Source organism: Agelaius phoeniceus, chromosome 8, assembly GCF_051311805.1.
Source record: "Agelaius phoeniceus isolate bAgePho1 chromosome 8, bAgePho1.hap1, whole genome shotgun sequence".
Taxonomy (NCBI): domain Eukaryota; kingdom Metazoa; phylum Chordata; class Aves; order Passeriformes; family Icteridae; genus Agelaius; species Agelaius phoeniceus.
The window spans coordinates 35,225,018-35,244,976 of record NC_135272.1 but is presented as its reverse complement, the minus strand read 5'-3'; the positions used below and the strand labels follow the sequence as shown (position 1 = coordinate 35,244,976).

Genomic DNA, 19,959 nt, shown 5'->3' with positions numbered 1-19,959 from the left:
TCAGTGCATTACAAGGTGTTTTAAACACAAAAATGGTGATTTAACCAGACACAATGTTTATTACAAAGCTCAGGCAGCCTATTATCTGTCCCTCATGCACAAGATTAAAGTGGTAGATGCAGAAAAACACAGCATGAAAGAGGCTGTCCCAACACTTTTCATTTAGATCTTCACCCCTTGTTTCTCCTGAAGCCTTCGGCAGACTGTGCACAGAGCCGAAAACTTTCCCCTTGCCAGGGGCTTTCCAGAGTTTAGCTGTAAGGAGATGCTTCCCTATGAAATACTTCTCACGAGTTTGCAAATGCATTTTGCAACCTAACAATCCATGCATGGTGGATTTCCTGGGCTGAAGAGCACTGCTGCCTTCCCATTGTGTGCTACTTAGAATGATGGAATCCTTTGGGTTGGAAAAAATCTTTAAGAACACCGAGTCCAACTGTACTGAAAGTGAGGTGACAGTGGCTGGGATCAGACCAGAGATGCACAGCACAGAGGACAGTGCAGAACAGGTTTAGAGTTTGTTTAGATACCAATGCTATTGGCATATCAAGGATATGACAAATGGATTAAACCAAGGAGCAGAAACAACACTGGCTACCTCTCTGTGGCCAGGGCTTGGTGACATAGTGGCACGTCTGGAGCATATGCTGTCACCTGCAGCTCTAATGGGTGGATGCCATGCTGGTTTTACACCTGTGGAAGGTGTGTTCCACCCCTCTGTGCCACCATCCAGCTCCCCACAGTCACAGCAAGAGCTGGGGATGGACACAACCTCCCCATGCACCAGGTGAGATGGGAAGGAGAAACCCATTGAGCAGTCCTCCCAGGGGCTTCCCACTGCACCCTGAGGGTGCCCTGCTGGAGGAGACCTCAGTGATGCACCCTTCTGTGATGCTTTTAAACCACCTTTTCACATCATCCAAAAACCCAGAGCACCAGCAAGTTTTCCCTCATTGACCAAACAACCACCAGGTACCGCACTCACCAGCACAGCCTGTTCACCTGGCCAAATAACCCCACTTTGGATACCTACCAACCCCATGGTAATTTTTTTGCTTTACTACAGATATATCTTACCCCAAAACATGAACATGCTGAAACATCCAATCATGTTCTGGCACGCATGCCAAAAAAAAAAGCCCATGGCAACAAAGACGACAGCTTGCCAATGGCAGCTGCTGCACGCACACACAAAATTAAACTATATTCTTCTGAAAAGGGATATTATTATGGCATTTGTTTCCCCCCACCCTCACCCATTCCCTCCCAAAATAAAGGGGGAAATATCAACACATCTTAAACATTAGGAGAGATGGATTTGAAAAAAAAAAAAAAACAAAGAAACAAAGGAGGCATGGGATGGAGAATTTAGGGTTTAATAGGAGATCCAATTGGGATTGGGGCTGAATGCATGGAGCTGCCCTGAAATATTGGCTCACCTACGGGAGCTGTATGGCACGAGCAAGTAAAACATAATTTAGGAGGCCTGAGGATGCTGAATCGCCTCAAGTTTGGTCAAGCCATCCCTCGGTTACAACACAAATCTGCAAACACACTTGTGTGCATTAAAGAGCAGCTGATGACACCCATCCCTGCCTCTTCCCCCTGGTGTGGACCTGCCGAGTGCCTCCCAAGCTGCGATGCAATGCACAAGGGAGCCGTCTCCTCACTGTGAAGATAAATGTCATATTGGACCTCTGACATCATGTATTCTCCAAGTAATTATTTTTGATATCATAAGAGTTGTACAGGGTGCACAATAAAATTAAAAAGTAGAAAGCAAGGTTAATAAGATTATCGTGTTGGTATAATAGGTAATGCATTTTGCAGTATATCCTTAAATCTGCCCTCTCCAAGCATAATTAAATAACTGTGATTTATATTTTAAAGGAACGCAGACAGGCCGTGTATCCTCCTACCCACATATGCTAATTACTTTCAGCCCCTAAAAATCACACAGTTGTTTGCAGCTTTTTAATCCTCATGTGTAAATAACCCGACTCAGGTCCAAGTTATGAACAATAAAGTCCAGGAAACTTTCAGAAGAGCTTGTCAATAAGCCTGTCTTGATTTTATCTCACTGATCTAATGGCACTGAGGTGCCGATACCAGCGGGAAGGAGGAACGACTCCCCGGGGCCTTCGTGCTGTGACACCGGGACAGCACTCGGACTGGGAGGGTGGATATTAATGGAGAACAGATCAACACCCTTCAGGAGGAGCCAATGGATGCACAAGCCCAGGATACCCAGCCTGGGTCTCTCCGTGGGTCTGGGTGCACTGTGGTGGCACCGGGATGGTTGGCTACATGAGCCCACATGCTCCGCTCTAGGCCGAACTCAACCACGCCGCTCTCCATTTTGATCGCACGTGAGAGCCTGGCACACAAAATGGAGGCCCTCGTGTGTTTTACAGGCAGCGGCTACGAATCCAGCCCAAATCCACCCGTTCTACGTGCCACATCCTGCTCCTACATCCCGAGCCACGATGGTGCCACGCACAGGGCCGAGCTCAGGTGTCTTACATCCATCCCTGGGGTAGGGACATGGGGCAATGGTAGCTAGAAACACTTTATATATATAAATACTCTGTTTTTTCTTTGAAATTAATCACATTGTGATGACAGGTTTGTCCAGGCACTGCCCTTGCAATTTGGGATAAAATGCTGCAAGCCCCAGATGAACTTGCTGGGATAAAACTGCCCCACACATCTGAGGCACCACAACCCAGGTGTTGATTTCAGTCACAGTTTTTGGTGGCTCCCATAATGCAGGAGAGAATTAACAACAACCAGAGATGCGGTTGCACCACATGAATGGGAAAACCAAAGCGATTAAAATGAATTTTAGTCCACCAACAAGGCTTATCTACCACAAGCCCTCACTGGCATAAGGAAATGTCCGGGTTGGCTGCTGTTAGGAGGCTAAAATAATTTCCCCTGAATTTACAGCCTGTAATTTAATCATCAGCTCCAGCCCTTGTCTGTGAGGAGAGGAGCAGGGGCAGAGCCAGATCCATGGCTCCCAGTGAGGATGCCCCGAATTCATTTTGCCGGGGACGGTCCCCAAGGGGACCCCTGGAGGGTCCCACATGTGCAGAAAAGTGCAGGGTTCCGGGGAGGGGTTGAGGCGTTTTGGAGCAGCGGGTTGGAATTTGTTTGCTGGTTGTAAAAACCTCACCAGTGCCTGAACCAGAAGCATCAGGGGGAGGAGGAGGAGGAGCTGTGAAGAAGCTCAGGGCGCAGTAAGCAAGGGATGCCCTTTCCTTTACATGAGAATGGGGAGAAAATACATAATTGTAATAATAAATAGCGGGTTTTATGAACAATTAGGATTCCACTGTCTCTTTGAAGGGTTTGAAAAGCTGACACGATGTTTTGGGTTCTCCAGATTCAGCTTTGAGGCCTCAACCAAGAGAAACATTCAGCCCTGCTGTGTACAGCAGTGACCACAACAAAGATTGTGGTTTCTCCCACACTCGCCTTAAATAGATCTAAATTAATGCTATTCATCATTGGGTGGAAAAGAAGGGAAATATAAAAATGCAGTTGCTTGTAGAAAAGCCAGAAGCATTGGGCAACTTTCTTACTCACAGGCTTCTCCTTGCTTTTGCACCTCGAAGCAAGGAGGCATGGAAATAACACACCCTTTTACTGTGCAAACCCATCACCTGGAAAACATCCTGGGCATATGAAATACGCCTTTATCCCGTGTTTATTTGTTGTTGCTGTTGTTGTTGTTGGAGAAAGGGAAAAGCTAAACCACATGACTGAACTCCTGCCAGGGGTTCGTGATAGAGCAGGCCGTCCCGAGTGCCGCACCAGTTAGTATCTGAATTATCACGGATACTCACCGGCTCAGTTACACCCGCACAGGGAGAGCAGTTGTCCCACCTAAATCCTGCTTCTGTCAGCTCCCACCCTGCTCGTGGCTGCAGCGAGCAGCCAGCCCCGCTCCCCAAAGAGGAGATCATCCAAAGGTGGGGATATCTCTCTGTGCCACGTGGGGTGTGTAGGTCGTCGTGTCTCATGTGTGCCCACGATAGGCGGGTGCATGAAATTTGGGGTGTTGAGGAGCTGTGGCTGTCCTCTCCTCACCTCTCCTGACTGAGACAGAGACCCAGGCTCCCACCACTGACTTTTTATGGGTACTTTTTGTAATGCTAAAACAACACAAAATCTGCCTTCTCCCTTTATTCCTTGAGGGCAGAAATACTGTGAGATGTCTTAGTGTCACTTTTTTTCTTTAAAGCTACAGATGTCTCACTTTGGCAAAAAATAATGGAGCAGAAAAACAACTCTATCAGCCCACAAACCCTAAAATCTCAGCTGACCGTTGATCTGCTCAGGTTCTCCTGGGCATGCATTGGGAGGCCTGTGCAGGGAACACGTGTGAGATACCTGCTGTGAAGCTGCCTGAAGTGGTTTTTTGGTAAGAGTAAATGCAATCTGTCTGCAGAAAAAAACTTTAAGGACTGTTTTGGATGCAGACTGGAACAGCCATGAGCTGGAATTAAGTTTTTCAAAGCATTATAGGTGGAAGGAATGCCATGGATGCTTTAAAAGCCTTCAGATAGGCGTAAAAAGGACATATACATTACACATTATCTCCACAGAACAAACACCATTTGAAATGTGCCCCTTTTTAGCTACCATTATGATCTGTCTAAAGAGCATTTCGGTTGAAACTTGGGAGGAAAGAAGAAGAAGAAAAAAAAAAGCCCACTGATCTTACACCTGCTCTTTAGCAGTGGGAAGTAGGTTCTCAATCTGTTAACATGACCATCTGGCCAATCTGCATATCACGGCTATCTGGATTACCGTACGATGGAATGACAATAACGTAGCCAAAACAAAAGTAAAACGCATCAAAAACTAACAGGAGCGCAAGCCCTTTTGATTTCAAATTAAATAATAAATGTGGTATCAGAGCAAAGCGAGAAAGTCAGCTAAATAATTAAAAATGAGCCTTCGCTGTGGCATAATTAAGTAAACAATATGGTGTGTGTTTCTGTATGAGCCAGCAATAGTTTCCACCGTCGAACGCTCCACTTTAGCAGAGCAGCGATCAGGAGTTCAAGGCGCTGCGACAGCTCTTTCAGTGACGTACGGCATTGTCAGGACACCTCTGCCACCCCTGCGACACCCAGCCCGGCTGCGGCTATTAACAGGATTAATGCAGCAACAATCAATACCAATTGTACTAAAAGATTACAGCGCAAAGCCTCGGGTACCTCTCGGACCCCCCGAAACCTCCACGGGTACGGGAGGGCTTCTGCATTAACCCATCTTTGGGTTATTCCCATCGATGCCTCTTTATGGTCGTCCAAGGAGAATATTTTAAGTCCGTTGATGGGAACATAAAATGGGTCGAGCTTAAAGTTCAAGGTCATGTGTTATATAGCACTGCCCAGCAATTAGCCACAGAGCACATCTAGAAGTTAAGTAAATTTTCAGTCACAAAAATAAGGCCGAGTTCTGGCCCCTTTGCTGCCTTCGAGTCTAAACGCTAACAGAAAAATGAGCTTACGTAAATAAAACCTAGCCCCAGATTTTTTCTGAAATTTAGGATTTTTAAATGTCCTTCTGAAAGATTAAAAGATTTTCTCTGCCACAAATACCTCGCGAGTTTAATTCTCGCCCGAAGCGCATAACGATGGCCGGCCAAAAAAATAAACCGGGCATTGCAGCATCGCCTCCTGGCCCACCATTCCGCTTCAGCCACTGGAGAAGTCTCTAAAAACTGTGACCTCTCAGAAAATTTAACTACTTCTATTGCGATTCTATTCTCCAATCTGACCACATTAGCAGGAGGAACTCCAAAGCAGTAAAAAACTCCAGAAAGTTCTCGGTTGAGTGCCTACTAATGAACAAAGGTTAACTTTATCTAAAAGGTCAAATGCCTGGTGGCTAAGGTTGTGACCTTAACAACTTAAATTGTGACCTTGCCACGTGCCTAGTATATTGTAGATTCTGATACAGATCATCTGGTAAAGGACCGGTCATAAATTAGCTTTACTGTTCGACTCCCACAAAGAAAATGGTTTGCCACAATGGTTTCCAACTTGTCATTTGATACAAGAGCAGAATAAGTGAAAACTAAAAAGCAAACCCAAGTTCAGGGTACGAAAATGCCGCCTGCTTTTAGTTAAGCAGATTAGAAACTGCAAACTGAGAGCAATACTCTAGATTTCAATACATTTTTTGGTCAACCTCTAATTCACAAAGCACCGATCTTCCTTTTCTTTTTTTTTTTTTTAATTTCTTTTTTTTATCCTTTTAATGAAAATTACATGTAGTTTGCCTATTTGCATATTTTTGTTTTCTCTTTCTAGCCAGTTCTTAAAGAGAATAATTGATTTCAGTAGCTTTGTAAGAAGCACTATTTAAATCTGTGCACATGTGTTCCCTTACAGATGATAGTGCCTACTGAAGGAAAAGCGTGGATTCAAAGCAATAATTATCCTACATGTTTAGAAGGAAAGGGACATCTTGCTGCCGAAGTCATCTCGAATAAGGGCATCTTGGAACAGAATACTCCCCCCAAGAAAAGAAGACAAAAAGTGGGGGGAAAAAAAACCCACAAGAAAAAGAGAAGCGAGCACTATGGGTGAAAAGGTCACAATGGTTTTGGCACGTATCTTCAAGCACGTTTCGGAGTCTGTGCCTCCTGCCAATACTGGCAACTTCTCAAAACTTTTAAGGAGGTAAAAACATTGTTTAGTGTTTACAAATCTTCTGTACTATAGCAGATGCTTGTCAAAACCGCTATATGTAAGTTGACCAGCCTACCTAATATTTGCGCTGGCGACTTCCTCCTTATAAATACGTGGTCCATACATTTGGGGAGTGAGGTCTGATGGAGTTGGAGACAAAGGACCCTTAATATTTTTTTCTTTTGTAATTTTCCTGTTGCGCACCCGGCACAAGCTGCCATTACTGCGGGTCTGCGGGAACCAATGGCTGTCAACTTGGCCAATGTTCAGGTGTAACAAAGACTGCTGGGATACATCGGAGGGGGGAAAAAAACGGGAAAAAAGGGGGGAAGAAAAAGAGGTAGCTCTACGCAAGGCTTTCGGTACACCTCTGTGAAGCCACATAGACAGCGACCACGCTGCGCCACCTCCCAAAAAACATCTTGTCCCCCTCCCCGCTGAGGTTTAGCGGGAATATGCCAGCACACACTCCTGCACTGAGAGCACAATGCAGCGCGTGCAATCAGCAAACAACGGCCAAAAACACGGCGCGGTGCGCTCTGCACGGGCGCGCGGCTGCTCACACAAATCCCCAAATCTAACCCCAAAAAACCGCGCCAAGGGCTCACGCCGAGTTTCCGCGGCAAACACCGAATCTGAAGGACAATCGGTGAGATCGCTGCCTGTTGATGAAGACGGCAGGAATAAATAACAGTTCGCTATCAAGGCTACTGTTTGCCACCGGCGTGCTGATAAGATGGTATATCCCTAATCGCAATATTGAACTTTCATAACGTCTATTGCCCGACTGTTGTAACAGGGAGAGATCTCTTGAAGCTCCCCGAAATACTCCCACTCCTGGGTTTGGTCCTTTTCTCCCCATCCTACATTTCTGTGACCCTACATGCAAGCTACACCAAGACCGTTGGTTTCTATCAATGACTTGTGCGCTCCACAGAAGGCCTGTGGATCAGTATTTACCGCATCACGCTATATATAAATCCAAATAATAAAAACCTGCGTGCTGTAGATCAGTAAATAGACATTTATAGCTTCTATTTGGATATCAAAGCATTTTAAATTTATCAACCCACTCCAACATGCGGAGGAGGAAACTGAGGCAGACAAAAGGGATGTGAGTCCATGGTCCCCTTGGGGTTGGTGATGGAATAGGAGGTGACCTGAAATGCCCCAGCCCCAAGCTCCCTTCAGTTAGCCATTTGTCCATAACGCTTCCTTCACGGTGGCCATAATAAAGCACAGAGTAAATAAATAATTTTCCTCAATATTTGCCCACTTCCCTTTCACCATAAATGTACAGTATGATTTACCACCTCACACCGAAGTGCAAAGTAAATGCCACAGCTTATCTGTAGGAAATACCATGAGGATACTCAAAAGTTATTTCCGAACAGGGATCATATCTGTAAAATCCCAGCGGCGACATTGCCTAACACAACAACCATGGCAGGGACTCAGTGCAGAAAAACTTTGGGGAAGCCAAAACTTTCTGCAAGACCCTCTGAAAGAAGTTGGCATGGGAAATGCAGGCTCCCTGGGCTGTAATTTGCTTGGTTTTCTTACCGATAAATATTTATACAGAAGTGGTTTCTTCTAATATGATTCCTCTCTCCCCTGTTCCTCTGTTTTTCCAGCCTGTCCAGCCCCTCAGCTCACAAGTCAGGATACGCTGAGGGACCCATACATCCCATACATGAAACTCGGGGCATTGCACTTCACACACACACATTTTTCTGCACTACAATCACTCAGGAGAACTACAATAGCATATTATTTTACCCAGTCAACATACTACACATCCTCTGAGCACACCGAGTCATGCCGCAGGCAGAGCATACTTTGTGTTGGAGTCTGGGATCCCAAGATTTTCATCACACGTTAAAACATTTCAGCCCCTCCTCATAAGCACACTATTGTCAAATCAGGAATTTTTTCCAAGACCTGCTTAGCTTTTAGGTGTATACATTGTGATCTTTTGAGGGGTTTAAATGTCTCCTTTTCCCCCTAGGGTTGCCCAGAGGTTTGTTTCATCCCACTCAGACCTGATGACTAGGTTTGCTATCAAGGAACTGTCTTCTCTTTTCCCTCCAATCCTGCAGGGTTTACGTTCCCCATCTAATCCCTGTGGGGTGAGGATACCTGGTACTCCTGACCCACAGGCCTCAGGCACCTCCTGGACAACTTTGTGCATAACATTTACAAACTTTATTTAAAAAAAAAAATTAAATTAAAATCTATCTGCTTTCCCCCAAAATTCGGATAAAGGAAGCTGCGTCCGGCTGCGAGCCCTCCTAGGACAACATTTAGGATAACACCTGTGAAGGATGCCCGAAATGCTGTTAACCGCGGAAAACAAGAGCCACTTTTATGTGGCTTCACCTTAAAAACCCCATTAAAAAAAATAAAAATAAAAGTGAGGGGGGGAGTTTTGGCACCCTCCTCGCCACCCCGGGAGAGCGATAACCGGCATCCCCAGCTCCCTCCCCAGCTCATGCAGCCGCCGCACGGGCACGGCACCCGGCACGGAGATAACCGAAAAGTTGGAGAAGGTGGTAGAGAAAGGCACTTACCTGCTGCGTGCACAAAGTATGCCAAATATAAATCGAGTTCCTTAACAGAAACTCCTATATGGTGGGGCTGTACGCACAGCCCGGGGTTAGAGCACTGTGGGGACTTTACAAGGCGCTCGCCATCAGTACTTTCGAGCGGAATACCTTTAAATAAAATCACCATAACAAGGTCCAACCTCCAGACCTTATCTGCCTGGCGAAGGCAGTCAATTCTTCTCATCTTGCCCTTCTGGTCTGGATTGGAAAGAACGCAACACGGAGGCTTTTTTCCTGTGACTGTGAGAACAAAATCCTCCCGAAATTCAGGCCTGATATCTTTCCGGAGCTTTGCCAGAAGTCTGGATGCCCATTTTTGCTTTACCTCGGGTTTTTCACTTAGCAGTTCGTCCTTCACGGCTCTCTCTTCCTCTTTAGACATGCGTTTTTCATGTTTTTTGAAGTATTTTCTTTTTCGGGCTTGCAGGTTGAACCACGTGTACGCAAACGCTCGGACGTGAGGCAGAAGTGCTTCGATGAAGGGATGAAATTCATCCTGAAAAAAGTTACAGAGAAGGGTTGATGTCACCGAAACCATCAAGAAAGAGCCTTCAAAAACAGGGCTTTTGCAGGAAGGTGAGAATTAGGAGGGTGCTGATAAATTTTAAGGGCTGTGGGACCCCTCGCTGATGGACCCCGAACCCACCACCGCCGCATCCCCGCTTCCCTTTCGCGCCGACCCAAAACCTCTGCTCCCGCCCCCAAAAACAGGGTCCAACTTCAACCAAGCGCCCAGATGGAGATGGTGCAATGCTGGCGCCCTTTCCCCAGTCCCCAAACCTTTTTTTTTTTTAAAAAAAAAAAAAGGGCAGAATGAGTTAAAATCCAAAAACTCCTTTGCAAGTCCACTTGCAGAGCGCATATCTCCCTTTGCTCTCTCCCTGACCCCGCTGCTTGCGGTGTAGCCAGCGTTTGCCCGCCAATTTGGCAAATCCTAAACATTTGGATGCCAATCAATGTTTGTATGGGGAAGTCTAAAGTATAGTAAAACTTTCCCGAAGATATATTTGGAAATAGCAGCCGGCAGAATAGTAAAATGCCACTATAGCTGTATATACAATTACAATGAAGGGTGGTTTTCACTCTGGTTCCTAAACAGTGAAAGGAGCGAGAAGTACCGCGGTCGATTTATCCCGCGAGCGCAATCATAACCAACACTAAAACCCTAGAAAAAGCAAGCCTTGCAATTTATCTTTTTTTAAAATATTTTTGTTTCTATTTAGTAAAAAAAAAACAACCAAAAAAACTTGCTATCTGGGTATATTAGGGAAAGTCAAACTCTGAGCCTTCCTATGAAATAAAAAAAAAAAATCCCCAAAAAACCAGGAAAAATTGAAAAATGCGGTAACACAAAACTGTAGCACAACTTGTGCAAATACGCAAAGAATTATTAATTGTGTCAGATTTTCAAATATTTTAAAAGAAATGTCCTACTCGGAAAGTTAGTTTGGCCATCCGGAGACACTGCTTGCTTTGTGTAACGAGGAGTTAAAGATCACCCCTCTCCCCTGGCACAAAAAAAATCTCAATTAAAATTATGCTGACGCTAAAAAAAGGCGAGAAGACCCCTTGATTTTTCTTTTTTAAAATAATTTTTTTTTCCTCCTCACTAAGTATTACATAAATCAGCCAAAGAGATCAAAACATATTATAATATACAGGGGCCATGCTTCTTGTTTTTTCCCTGAATAAACGAATGACCCAACTCCAGGCTGCACATAAAAACGTATCCAGCCTATGGGGCCTGATCCAGTGCTGCGTGCTGGGGACGTCCCTGCTTCCAGTTCCTCCTTTTCTCAGGATTGGGCCCTCCAGGAGGGAAAAATAAAGTAATCTCTGCAACATTTTCCCCAGCATGGGAAAAGCCACCCACTACCCACCCATGTGCGAGGAAACATCGGGGATTTTTCAGATTAGCAAACTAACTTTTTTTTTCTTTAATTATCCCATGGAGTACATTTTCTACTCAAATCATTGTGTGTCATGCAAATATGGTTATTAAAACAGACATCTTACTTCCTTTCAACACTTTATTTTAATTTGCGTTGTTCTTTTCAGAAATTATGAAAAACTGAGAAATCAATAGTAGAAATATCTATCAGCAAAATCCGGTCATAATTCAAGACCTTCTGCTGACTCCCCAAAAGCTTTCATTGCACTTACTCTGAGTGGCCCCAGAATTGTAGATACTTAAATCTATAGGTAGCACCATTGCATTTATTTTTATTTTAAACACAGACTGTTAAAAACTTTCCTAGCAGCACAATGTATTTCACTACAGCAGAGCAGCAGCAATCAAAGTATTATGAATGATTATTAAAATAAAAGCAGGTAAAATAAAATAAATCACTCCAGTGATTGGCACATTCCTCTTTTTTTTTCCCCTCCTCTATGGGAAAAGATGATAGTTTCAAATTTCAATAAAGTTTAAAAAAAAAAAAAAAGAAAAAGATTGCTGCGAGTTTGCAGTCGGCAGATTCAAAAAGTGAGAGGAGGCACAATCCCAGCACATGGAGCTGCTCTCACCCACCAGACACAGCTCTCACGGGGGGGGGGAAGCAGGGGGGGAAAAAGAAGAAAAATATAAAAACTACAGGTCTCTACAAGCTATTAAAAATAATAAACCCTCCCTCCTGATCCCTCCTGTCCTTCCCTTTCCCCACTCAGGGAGAGTCAAGGAAAAAAGGCCTTTTGTCAAGTGGAAGTTTATCTGTGAAGGTACACAGAGCAAAGAGGCTCGACAGCCCACAGTGAGCCAGGGCAGCGCTTCCAGCCTTCCCACTTTCCAAACACGTCTTGGTACATCCTGAAATATTTTAACTTTTCTGCTTTAAGCAGCGCTTTGTCCTGCCTGATCTCATGTGCTCGGGACTTTTTTGGCTCGGCGTTGGATAATATCCAAGAGAGAGTTGCTTTAACCTGCGCTAAAGCTGATTTCTACGATGTGAACCTGAAAGGGGAGGTAAAAACAACACCCAAAAAGAAAACCTTTTAAAAAAAACACGAAACCACTTTAAAGGGAGGGGGGAAAAAAACCAAGATGCTTTTTGGTGCAAAGTCAGGGTCTGTGGCTGAAGTAAATGAGAAGCACTGCTGCTCAGGCGCGAGGTGTGCACGTCCCTATTACACCCTAATGTGTCTTTTCAAAATGGTGTATGAGGAGAAAAGGTTAACGACTCATAAACAGACCAACTTTCAAAGTGTCTTGGTAAACACGCTGCTCCGGAAAATCGCACCGCCTCAATCTCGGCGCTGAGGTATTAGCAAAGTCCAAGTGGAAATAAAAGCAGCCAGGACTGATCAAACAGAACTGGGCTGGACGCAGGCACGGGGGGGGGAGCAGCTTCTGCACAATACAATTTTTTATTTCAGTGCTGCTACAGCCCCCTCAAAAAACCCCCAAAAGTTTTGGAAGTGTGTCAGTGCAAGGGTGCTAACAGATGTGCAACTTGTCTGCAGCCTCGCTGCAAAATAACAGGATTTTAAGGAACTGGTAGAAAAGGCAATGATCTTTCCCTTTCCACAAGTTAGCTTGAAGGGAAACTTTGAAAGTATTTGATAAAGCTGTTTGCTTTCCCCCCTCAGTGCTGGATGGGTTACCTAAAATTAAAAGACACCAGAAAGCTGGCAAAGCAATAATAAAAAGTTAGGGGTTTTCTTTATTGCACTCCTCTCCGAAGTTTGAGGATACAGCTCTTCCGAGAAGAGCTTGCCTGTCTCTAAGCAGCACCTAAAATTTGGGCTGCACAGTTCTGTACTGTTTATCCCAAAATTTTCCTCTGCACTCCAAAAAGGTGTTAAAAAAAAACAAAACAAAAACCCTACTACAAAAGAACCCCAACGCCAACCCAAAGGCGCCTTCGATAATGTAATCCTGCAAAGGAGGCTTTGAAACAATGTATTTCTGCAGATCTTTTTGAAATTAAGCCAACTACAGCGACCCTTGCTAATATTTTTACAATCCATTTGCTTGTAAATCTATGAGGAGACGTGCATATGTTCCCCAACTATTTCCTAGCTCCTCAGCAGATATGTAAATGGAACGATGTTTGGATTTTTCCTGACAGATGACACAAAATGCTTGTGCCATTTTGGTTCCAGGACTTGGATAAATATGCTCAGAACCAGCATTTTTGTTTGTTTTCCTTTTCTAACCCACTTTCAAGAGCTTCCCTTTAAATCTGACCGAAAACTTGACCAAAAAAAAAAAAAGAAAAGAAAAGAAAAAGAAAAAGAAAAAAAATCCTTCCTAAAACTTGTATCAATAGAAGCTCTTGAAACGATAAAATAGGAAATTACTTGCAATAGCTCAGGGCTCGCCCCCTTTTTTCTATGGAAAAATGACAGAATCACCTAATTGATCCTTCGGAGGGAAGAGTTTGTCAGGAGGCCTCTAATCCTCCTATTACTTTTCCAAACGTGCAGCAAGAATGCCAGATTTTCCTAACGGAGTCAAAGCACATGCCTGGCTTTCTGCTTTTCTTTTGATAAATTAAAAAAAAAAAAAAAAGGCTGGGGGGGGTTAGCGGGGTGGGGGGTACGGGGACAGGACACGACTGGGCCAGGGAGCAACCAGCCCGTGGATTTATTTTCTCTCCTTAATATGCGACTGGGCCTACAGAGCCCCAGGAGCCCCACGTGGAGATGCCAGGAGCGTCGGCGCTGCGGGCCCTGCACGGAGTGTCCGGGGGTCCCTCCCGCAGCCGCTGCGCTGACAAAAACCAGGTATTTCTCAGAGTTGAATTAAAGGCACAAACTTTGCCCAGGCACAGCCCGGAGTTGCTGCATCCCATCCTCTGCAAACTCCCGCTGCTCACATTTTGCTCCTGCCTTTTGAGCAAGTGTACGGTTTGGAGTTTCGTGCCCCCGCCGGCCTGGTGTTTTCTCGCCAGCACCCCAAAATTTGGGGCAGGCTGGAGAAGAAGAGGGGACCGCGACTGGAGAAGGGGACGAAACTTTCAGAGCTCTTCGGGCAGCCTGGGAAGCTGCCGCCCCTCTCCCTGCAATTCCTTGCCTTTTTCTCGACGGAAAGAGCCCGGAGAGGCTTTCTCACCGGGAGAAAAAAAATATTCCAATTAAATTAATAAGAATAATGTAGTCAAAATCTCCTGCAGGAGGAAATAATCTGGGGTTTGAGTCCGCCACAAAGCATTTCCTCGTTAAACCATTATATCCTGCTAATTGAAGGGGTGTAATTCAGCGTCCTGCAGCAGCGCGCGGGGAAAAGGGGGGCCGGGGGTTCCGCGGCCGCGCAACCGGGGGGCACCGCGGAGCGACACCCCCGCCTCCGCTCCCCGCGCAGCCCCGTCCCGCCGCGAGCGGAGGGCGCAAAAGTTGCGCCGAGCGCCGCGGGGCCCGATCCGCGGGCGGGAGGGTGGCGGGGGGGACACGCGACACACGCGGGACAAGTTTGCGGGTGTCCGTGTGGGGGGACACACGCACGGTCCCCCGGCTGGGGCGGCCTCCGCGGGTGCGGAGGGCGCTCTGCGCGGGGGCGGCTGCACCGCGCCGCACCGCGGGAGCGAGCCCAGGTGCGGGGGACGGTCCCTCTTTCCGTGCCCGGGGCGCCGGGGGGGCGCGGAGCCGGCGGGGCCGCTCCCGCGGAGCCCCGAGCGCGGTGCCGGGGGGTGCGGGCCGCGCCGTGCCCGGGGCGGGGAGCGGCGCAGCGGCTCCAGCGCTGCCCCGGGGCCGCGGTGCGGGGCGGTGCGAGGCGCTCCGGCGCGGGCGGCGGCATCGGCGGCATCGATCGCGGATGACCAAGCACGGCGGGGCCGTGCGGGTCGTCCCGCAGCACCGCGCCCGCGCGGCCCCCCCCGTTAATTAAAGCATTAATAAGTAGGCGCCATTAGCCATGTGCCGACACAAATGGCCGTGCGGGAAGGGGGTGGAGGGGGGGGGCATGCGAGCGAAAGGCAACAAAGTTAGTTTCGGCGAGCGGCGGTGGTGCCCCTTCCCCGGCGCGCACGGCCGCGCACCCCCGCAGCGCCGGCCCCACCGCGCCCCGGCGGCCGCTTACCTGGGTGAGACAGAGCGGAGAATACATGACTGCTGCGGGGGGCTGCGGTTTGGAGGTGTGCGTGTGCGGGGAGAGAGGGAGAGAGAGAGGGGGAGAGAGACAGAGGGAGAGGGAGAGAGAGGAGGGGAAAAAAGAGAGAGAGAGAGGAGAGGAGGGGGAGCCCCGAGCCTGCTTCTTGCTTTCACATTTCCAACTCTGCCAAACTGCAGCCAGCGCGGAGCCGCTCCATGAGCTGAACTTTAACCCCGCCTCGACTTTCCCGCACTACGCGCTCGGCATGCCTGCCCCGCGCGCCGTTAAAGGCATAGCGCTCGCTGCGCGCCCCTCCGCCGCCCCCGCTCCGCGCCCCTCCGCTCCGCTCCGCGCCCCTCCGCTCTGCGCCGCGCACCGCCCGCCCCGCGCCCCGCGCCGCCCGCCCGCGGGGGCGGGGAGGGGCGGGGAGGGGGCTGCGGCGCCGCCGCCTCCCTCCGCCCCGCCGCCCCGCAGCGCGGCCAGCCGCGGAGCCGAGAGGCGAGCAGGGCTCGGCTCAAAGTTTTCCTCTTTTTACGAAGGGGGGGCTGTGTATTTTTCTATTATAATTGTTATTTATTTATTTTTTTATTTTGCTGTTCCCGGGGGCTGCGGCTCCGCTCGGCCCTTGACCATGGAGGGATGGGGCGGGGGGGGGGGGGACTGGGGAAAGCGGCGTTGCCTTCCACAACTTTCCCCATCCCCTTTGGCACTTGTCATTTTAAATCAAGCGCTTTAGAATCAAGGGTGCTTATTCCACTTTAAAAAAAAATAAAAATTTTCTTCTAAAAAATAGCAACACATAAATTCATCGGCACATTGCACTCCCCCCTCTTTCTTACTTATGAAATCTAAAAGTGAAGCGCTTAAAATTAAAAATACCCCCGCGCCTCCTGACACTTCTGGAGCGCATTGTCTTGGCACCGGCAACGTTTGGGTTTGGGGTTTGGATGCTCTCCAGCCCGCTCCTGGGGACTCGGAGGGTGTCCCGGGTGGTGTGTCCCCCCCTTTCCGCTTGGGAATAGCGTTTTCCAGTGATGCCGGAGGCAGTTTAGGTGACCCCCGCGTCCCTGCGTGTAGTCACAGGCTTTTTTTTTGGGGGGGGGGGGGGGGGGGGAGGGCGACGACGGCGACACACGCAGGGAAAAAAAATCCCATCTATAGGGGAACAGGAGGAAAAATCCCCTCCCGCCGCTTATTTCGGAGGTGGAGGGGGAGTGGGTTGTGTCCCCCACTCGTCCGTGCCGCACCGTTCCCAGCCTTTTGCGGTTTCCAGCATTATCTTTTAAGTAACTTTTGGCGCCCTTCGGGAGACTTTTGGCCGCGGGACGGCTGGTTGCGCCCTCTAGGCAGGGGCCACGGTCAAGTGCAGCCCCTCCGCAGCCACGGACACCCCCCTCCCAAAAAAAAAATACGAGTAGAGCGAAAGCACCTTCCCCCACCCCAGAACATTTGAGCGCTAAACGGGTGGGCGCGCAAGTTATCCTCATTTTGCCCAACTCAGCGTTTTGCTAAGCACGCTTTAAAAAAATAAATAATTTTTTAAACGTGGGATTTTTTTTAAATAAAAAAGCTTTTTTTTTTTCTTTCTTCTTCTGCCCTCCCCTTTTTTTTTTTTTTTTTTTTTTTTTTTGGGTGCTAAATCCGGAGGTTTCCGAGGCTCCGGCCCCGCCAGCGGCCCCGTCCCCGCGGGGCGCCGCCAACTTCGGCGGAAAAGGCAGAAAAAAAAAAAAAAAAAAGAAGAGAAAAAAAAAAGGAGAAAAAATAAAAAGAGGAGGAAAAAAAAAAAAAGGAGAATAAAAACCGAGGAAAAAAAAAGAAAAAAAAAAGGCGCGCCCCTCCCCCCGGGGGAGTTCAAACGTCGCAACACCCACTCCCGCCGCTGATTGGGCGGCTCTCGCTGACGTCACAAGGCCCCGCCCCGCCCATTGGTCCCCGCCGCGGTCCGTCACATCCCGCGCCCGGGCGCGTTTCTTTGTGCGCGGCCGCGGGCGCTCCAGACGGCGCGCACGGAGCCGGCGCGCACGTACGGGCGGGGAGGGGGGGAAAGCGGGGGAATCTGTCAAGCTCAGCGGTTTTCTCAAATCCCTGACAAAAAAAAAAAAAAAAAAAAAAAAAAAAAAAAAAAAAAGATTAAAAAAAAAGAGGCAGCTGCGGCGCAGCCCTGCGCACCCGCGCTCCCTCCGCGCCCAGACCCCGCGCAGACAATAGCGAATTCCCTCTGCGAAAGCGTGGGAATCGGGTTAAAAATACAAAAACAAGAGTTTAAGCGGCGCCGCGTCCCGCGGGCAGGGATAACAGGGATAACACAGATAACAGCGCAAGAGAAACTTTGCGGGCTCTGGCGGCTGGCGGCACTTTTTTTTTTTTTTCCCTCTTCGCAATTTTTTATATTTTTTATGGCTAAAATCGACTCGCAGCCGTTGGGAACCGGAAGGGAAAACACGCCGCAGCCAACTGCCGCCGGCTCTTAGGTGGGATGTGTTGGGATTTTTTCTTCCCGTGTGTTTCGGGCTGATCTGGGGCTTTTGGTGGCTGCAGCGCGGGGCGAGCGGGGGTCGGGGCGGGCGGGCCCGGGCGCTGCCGCTGCCTCTCCACGCTCTGCCGGGTGGGCTCCCAGTGCCCGGGACTTTGCAGAAGTTACGAGCGATTCGGCAGCCTCCCGCCCACCGCCCACCTCCCTCCTCCCCTTCTCCTCCACCTCCTCCTCCTCCCCCCCGCCCCCGCGTATTTCCGCAATCGCCGCGATTCGCACAGGAGACCCGCACCGGGGGGCGGCGGGGCTCACGGACATCCCCCGCACACCCCCGGCCGGGCGGGCGGCCCCGCTGCGGGCCCGCAGTGTCCCGCCCCCGCCGAGCCCTTCCCAGCCGCGGGGGTCCTGCGCGGGAGGGCGGCGGGGGGGACGGTGCGAGCGCCCCTCGCTCGGGTAACCCCCCGTCCTGCATGGATAACCAGCCCCCCGCACGGGTAAAACCCCCTCCTGAACGGGGAACCCCCTCCCTTTCCGCACCGGGACCCCCCCATGCGCACCCCCCGGCAAGGGGAACCCCCGTCCCTTGCACAGCAAAGCTCCTTTGCTGCATGGGCAAAGTTACCTGGCGCTGGCAAACCCCCCATCCTCCTTTGCACGTCCACCTTTGCACCCCCCGTGCTTTGCAAACCCCCCCAGGCTCTGCTCCCCCCGGTGCGGTGAAGGTGCGGGTCCCCCCCGGCCGGGCAAGCCCCCGGCGGGGGCGGACCGGTCGTCCCCGCAGCGCTGCCGTGCCTGGCAGCGATGCAGCAGCCAAGCTGCAAAGTCTCCAACTTACACGGCACCCCTAAAATAGTCCTGATTTCATCCCTGAAAGGATTTCCTGGCTTTGTGTGTCTTAACTAGCCTTGGCCATTTTTGTAGAATAACCCCATTATTCACAGCTCTGAGGGTACAATCTGCTAAAGTCACTTAATAAAAAAAAAAAAAAGCCCAAAAAAAACCAACCAAAAAAACACAGAGGAGAAAGAAAAACCTTCAAAGGGCGTGAGAAATAAAGGCAAACAAACAATTGTCTGTGGCTCTCAGCTCCCCTTGATCGTGGATACCCGCTTCATTAACAGGAGAAGCATTATATGCTTAAAACTGGAAGCCTCAAGATGCGTGATAATACTGCAAAATTAATTTGGGGGGGGGGGGAGAGCAAGTGGATTTGAAGGTTAATTGCTATTTTTGACAACAAAGTGAGACTTCAACTCACACAACTCATAAGGAGTGGTGTGGTTGCCCCTCTGAATTTACTGCTTTTAATCGACTTGAGCAGGTATTTAAAGACACAGAGGTTGCAGCCGCAGCGTGCTGAGTACAGAGACCAACCAAAAAAAAAAAAAAAAGAGTGAGAAAGTAAAAACCCCTGAGATAGTGATTTTCAGTTTGCAGTTTGGGAGCCCCAGACCTGCGCTGGTGACAGCGCGGCTCCGGGTGCGGCGGCGCGTTTGAACCTCCCGGCAGCAGCGGCTCTGCTTTCCTGGTTACCTCCTGGTGACCCCTCGGAGGGAGCCCGCCGGTTCCCAGCGGTCTGGAGACCACAGGTTGGAAACCACTGGTTTTGCATAAACTTGTGTTATTCGGCGCAGGCTTAGGTCGCGAGGGCTCCTCTTAGCAAATTGTCGGAGGATGATGTGCACTGCATAAATTAAAACATCATGTCCCCTTGCCATGTGAAAGCATTATTAAAAGAAGCATAATAAGGGATTTCCACCATGTTATCAAGCGTACAAAGAGAACTCCGAATGGGAGGGATGGCTGTCATCGGGGTAGAACAAGCTGGGATTTTGGAGAGGCTTGAGAAGCGCTTTGAATAGCCCGTCAGTTGGACAAGGATCAGCGCTGACAATAGCCGGGCTATATGTGGTATGGCCTGTTAACATACAGCAGCAATCATTAAAGGCCTGAGACAGACAACAGGGCTCTCCTGGGCCCTGAGTGATGTTGGTGGCTTTGGGAGAGCCACTGTGGCTGCCCTGGGAGCAGCTTTGCCCCACTGAGAGCCAGAAGCCCCCTGAAATCACCAGGCTCGATCCTGAGCCCTTTTCCATCAAGACCTTAGAGCCACACACTGCTGACTCACATCCCCAAGTG

General features: G+C 49.0%; 1 protein-coding gene across 19 annotated transcripts in view; it reads right to left on the bottom strand.

Moving 5' to 3' along the window:
* The window catches only part of NFIA (nuclear factor I A), a 349,095-nt gene that overhangs the window by 233,452 nt on the left and 95,684 nt on the right, over positions 1–19,959 (bottom strand). For 11 of the 19 annotated variants that reach the window (XM_077182585.1, XM_077182588.1, XM_077182593.1 and 8 more), the window contains exon 2: positions 9,284–9,815. In XM_077182585.1, the coding sequence (XP_077038700.1) occupies positions 9,284–9,815 (532 nt within the window). Of the gene's footprint in view, positions 1–9,283; positions 9,816–15,335; positions 15,682–19,959 lie in introns of those variants that run through there. The other 8 variants (XM_054638341.2, XM_054638335.2, XM_077182594.1 and 5 more) reach the window with 5 other exon arrangements.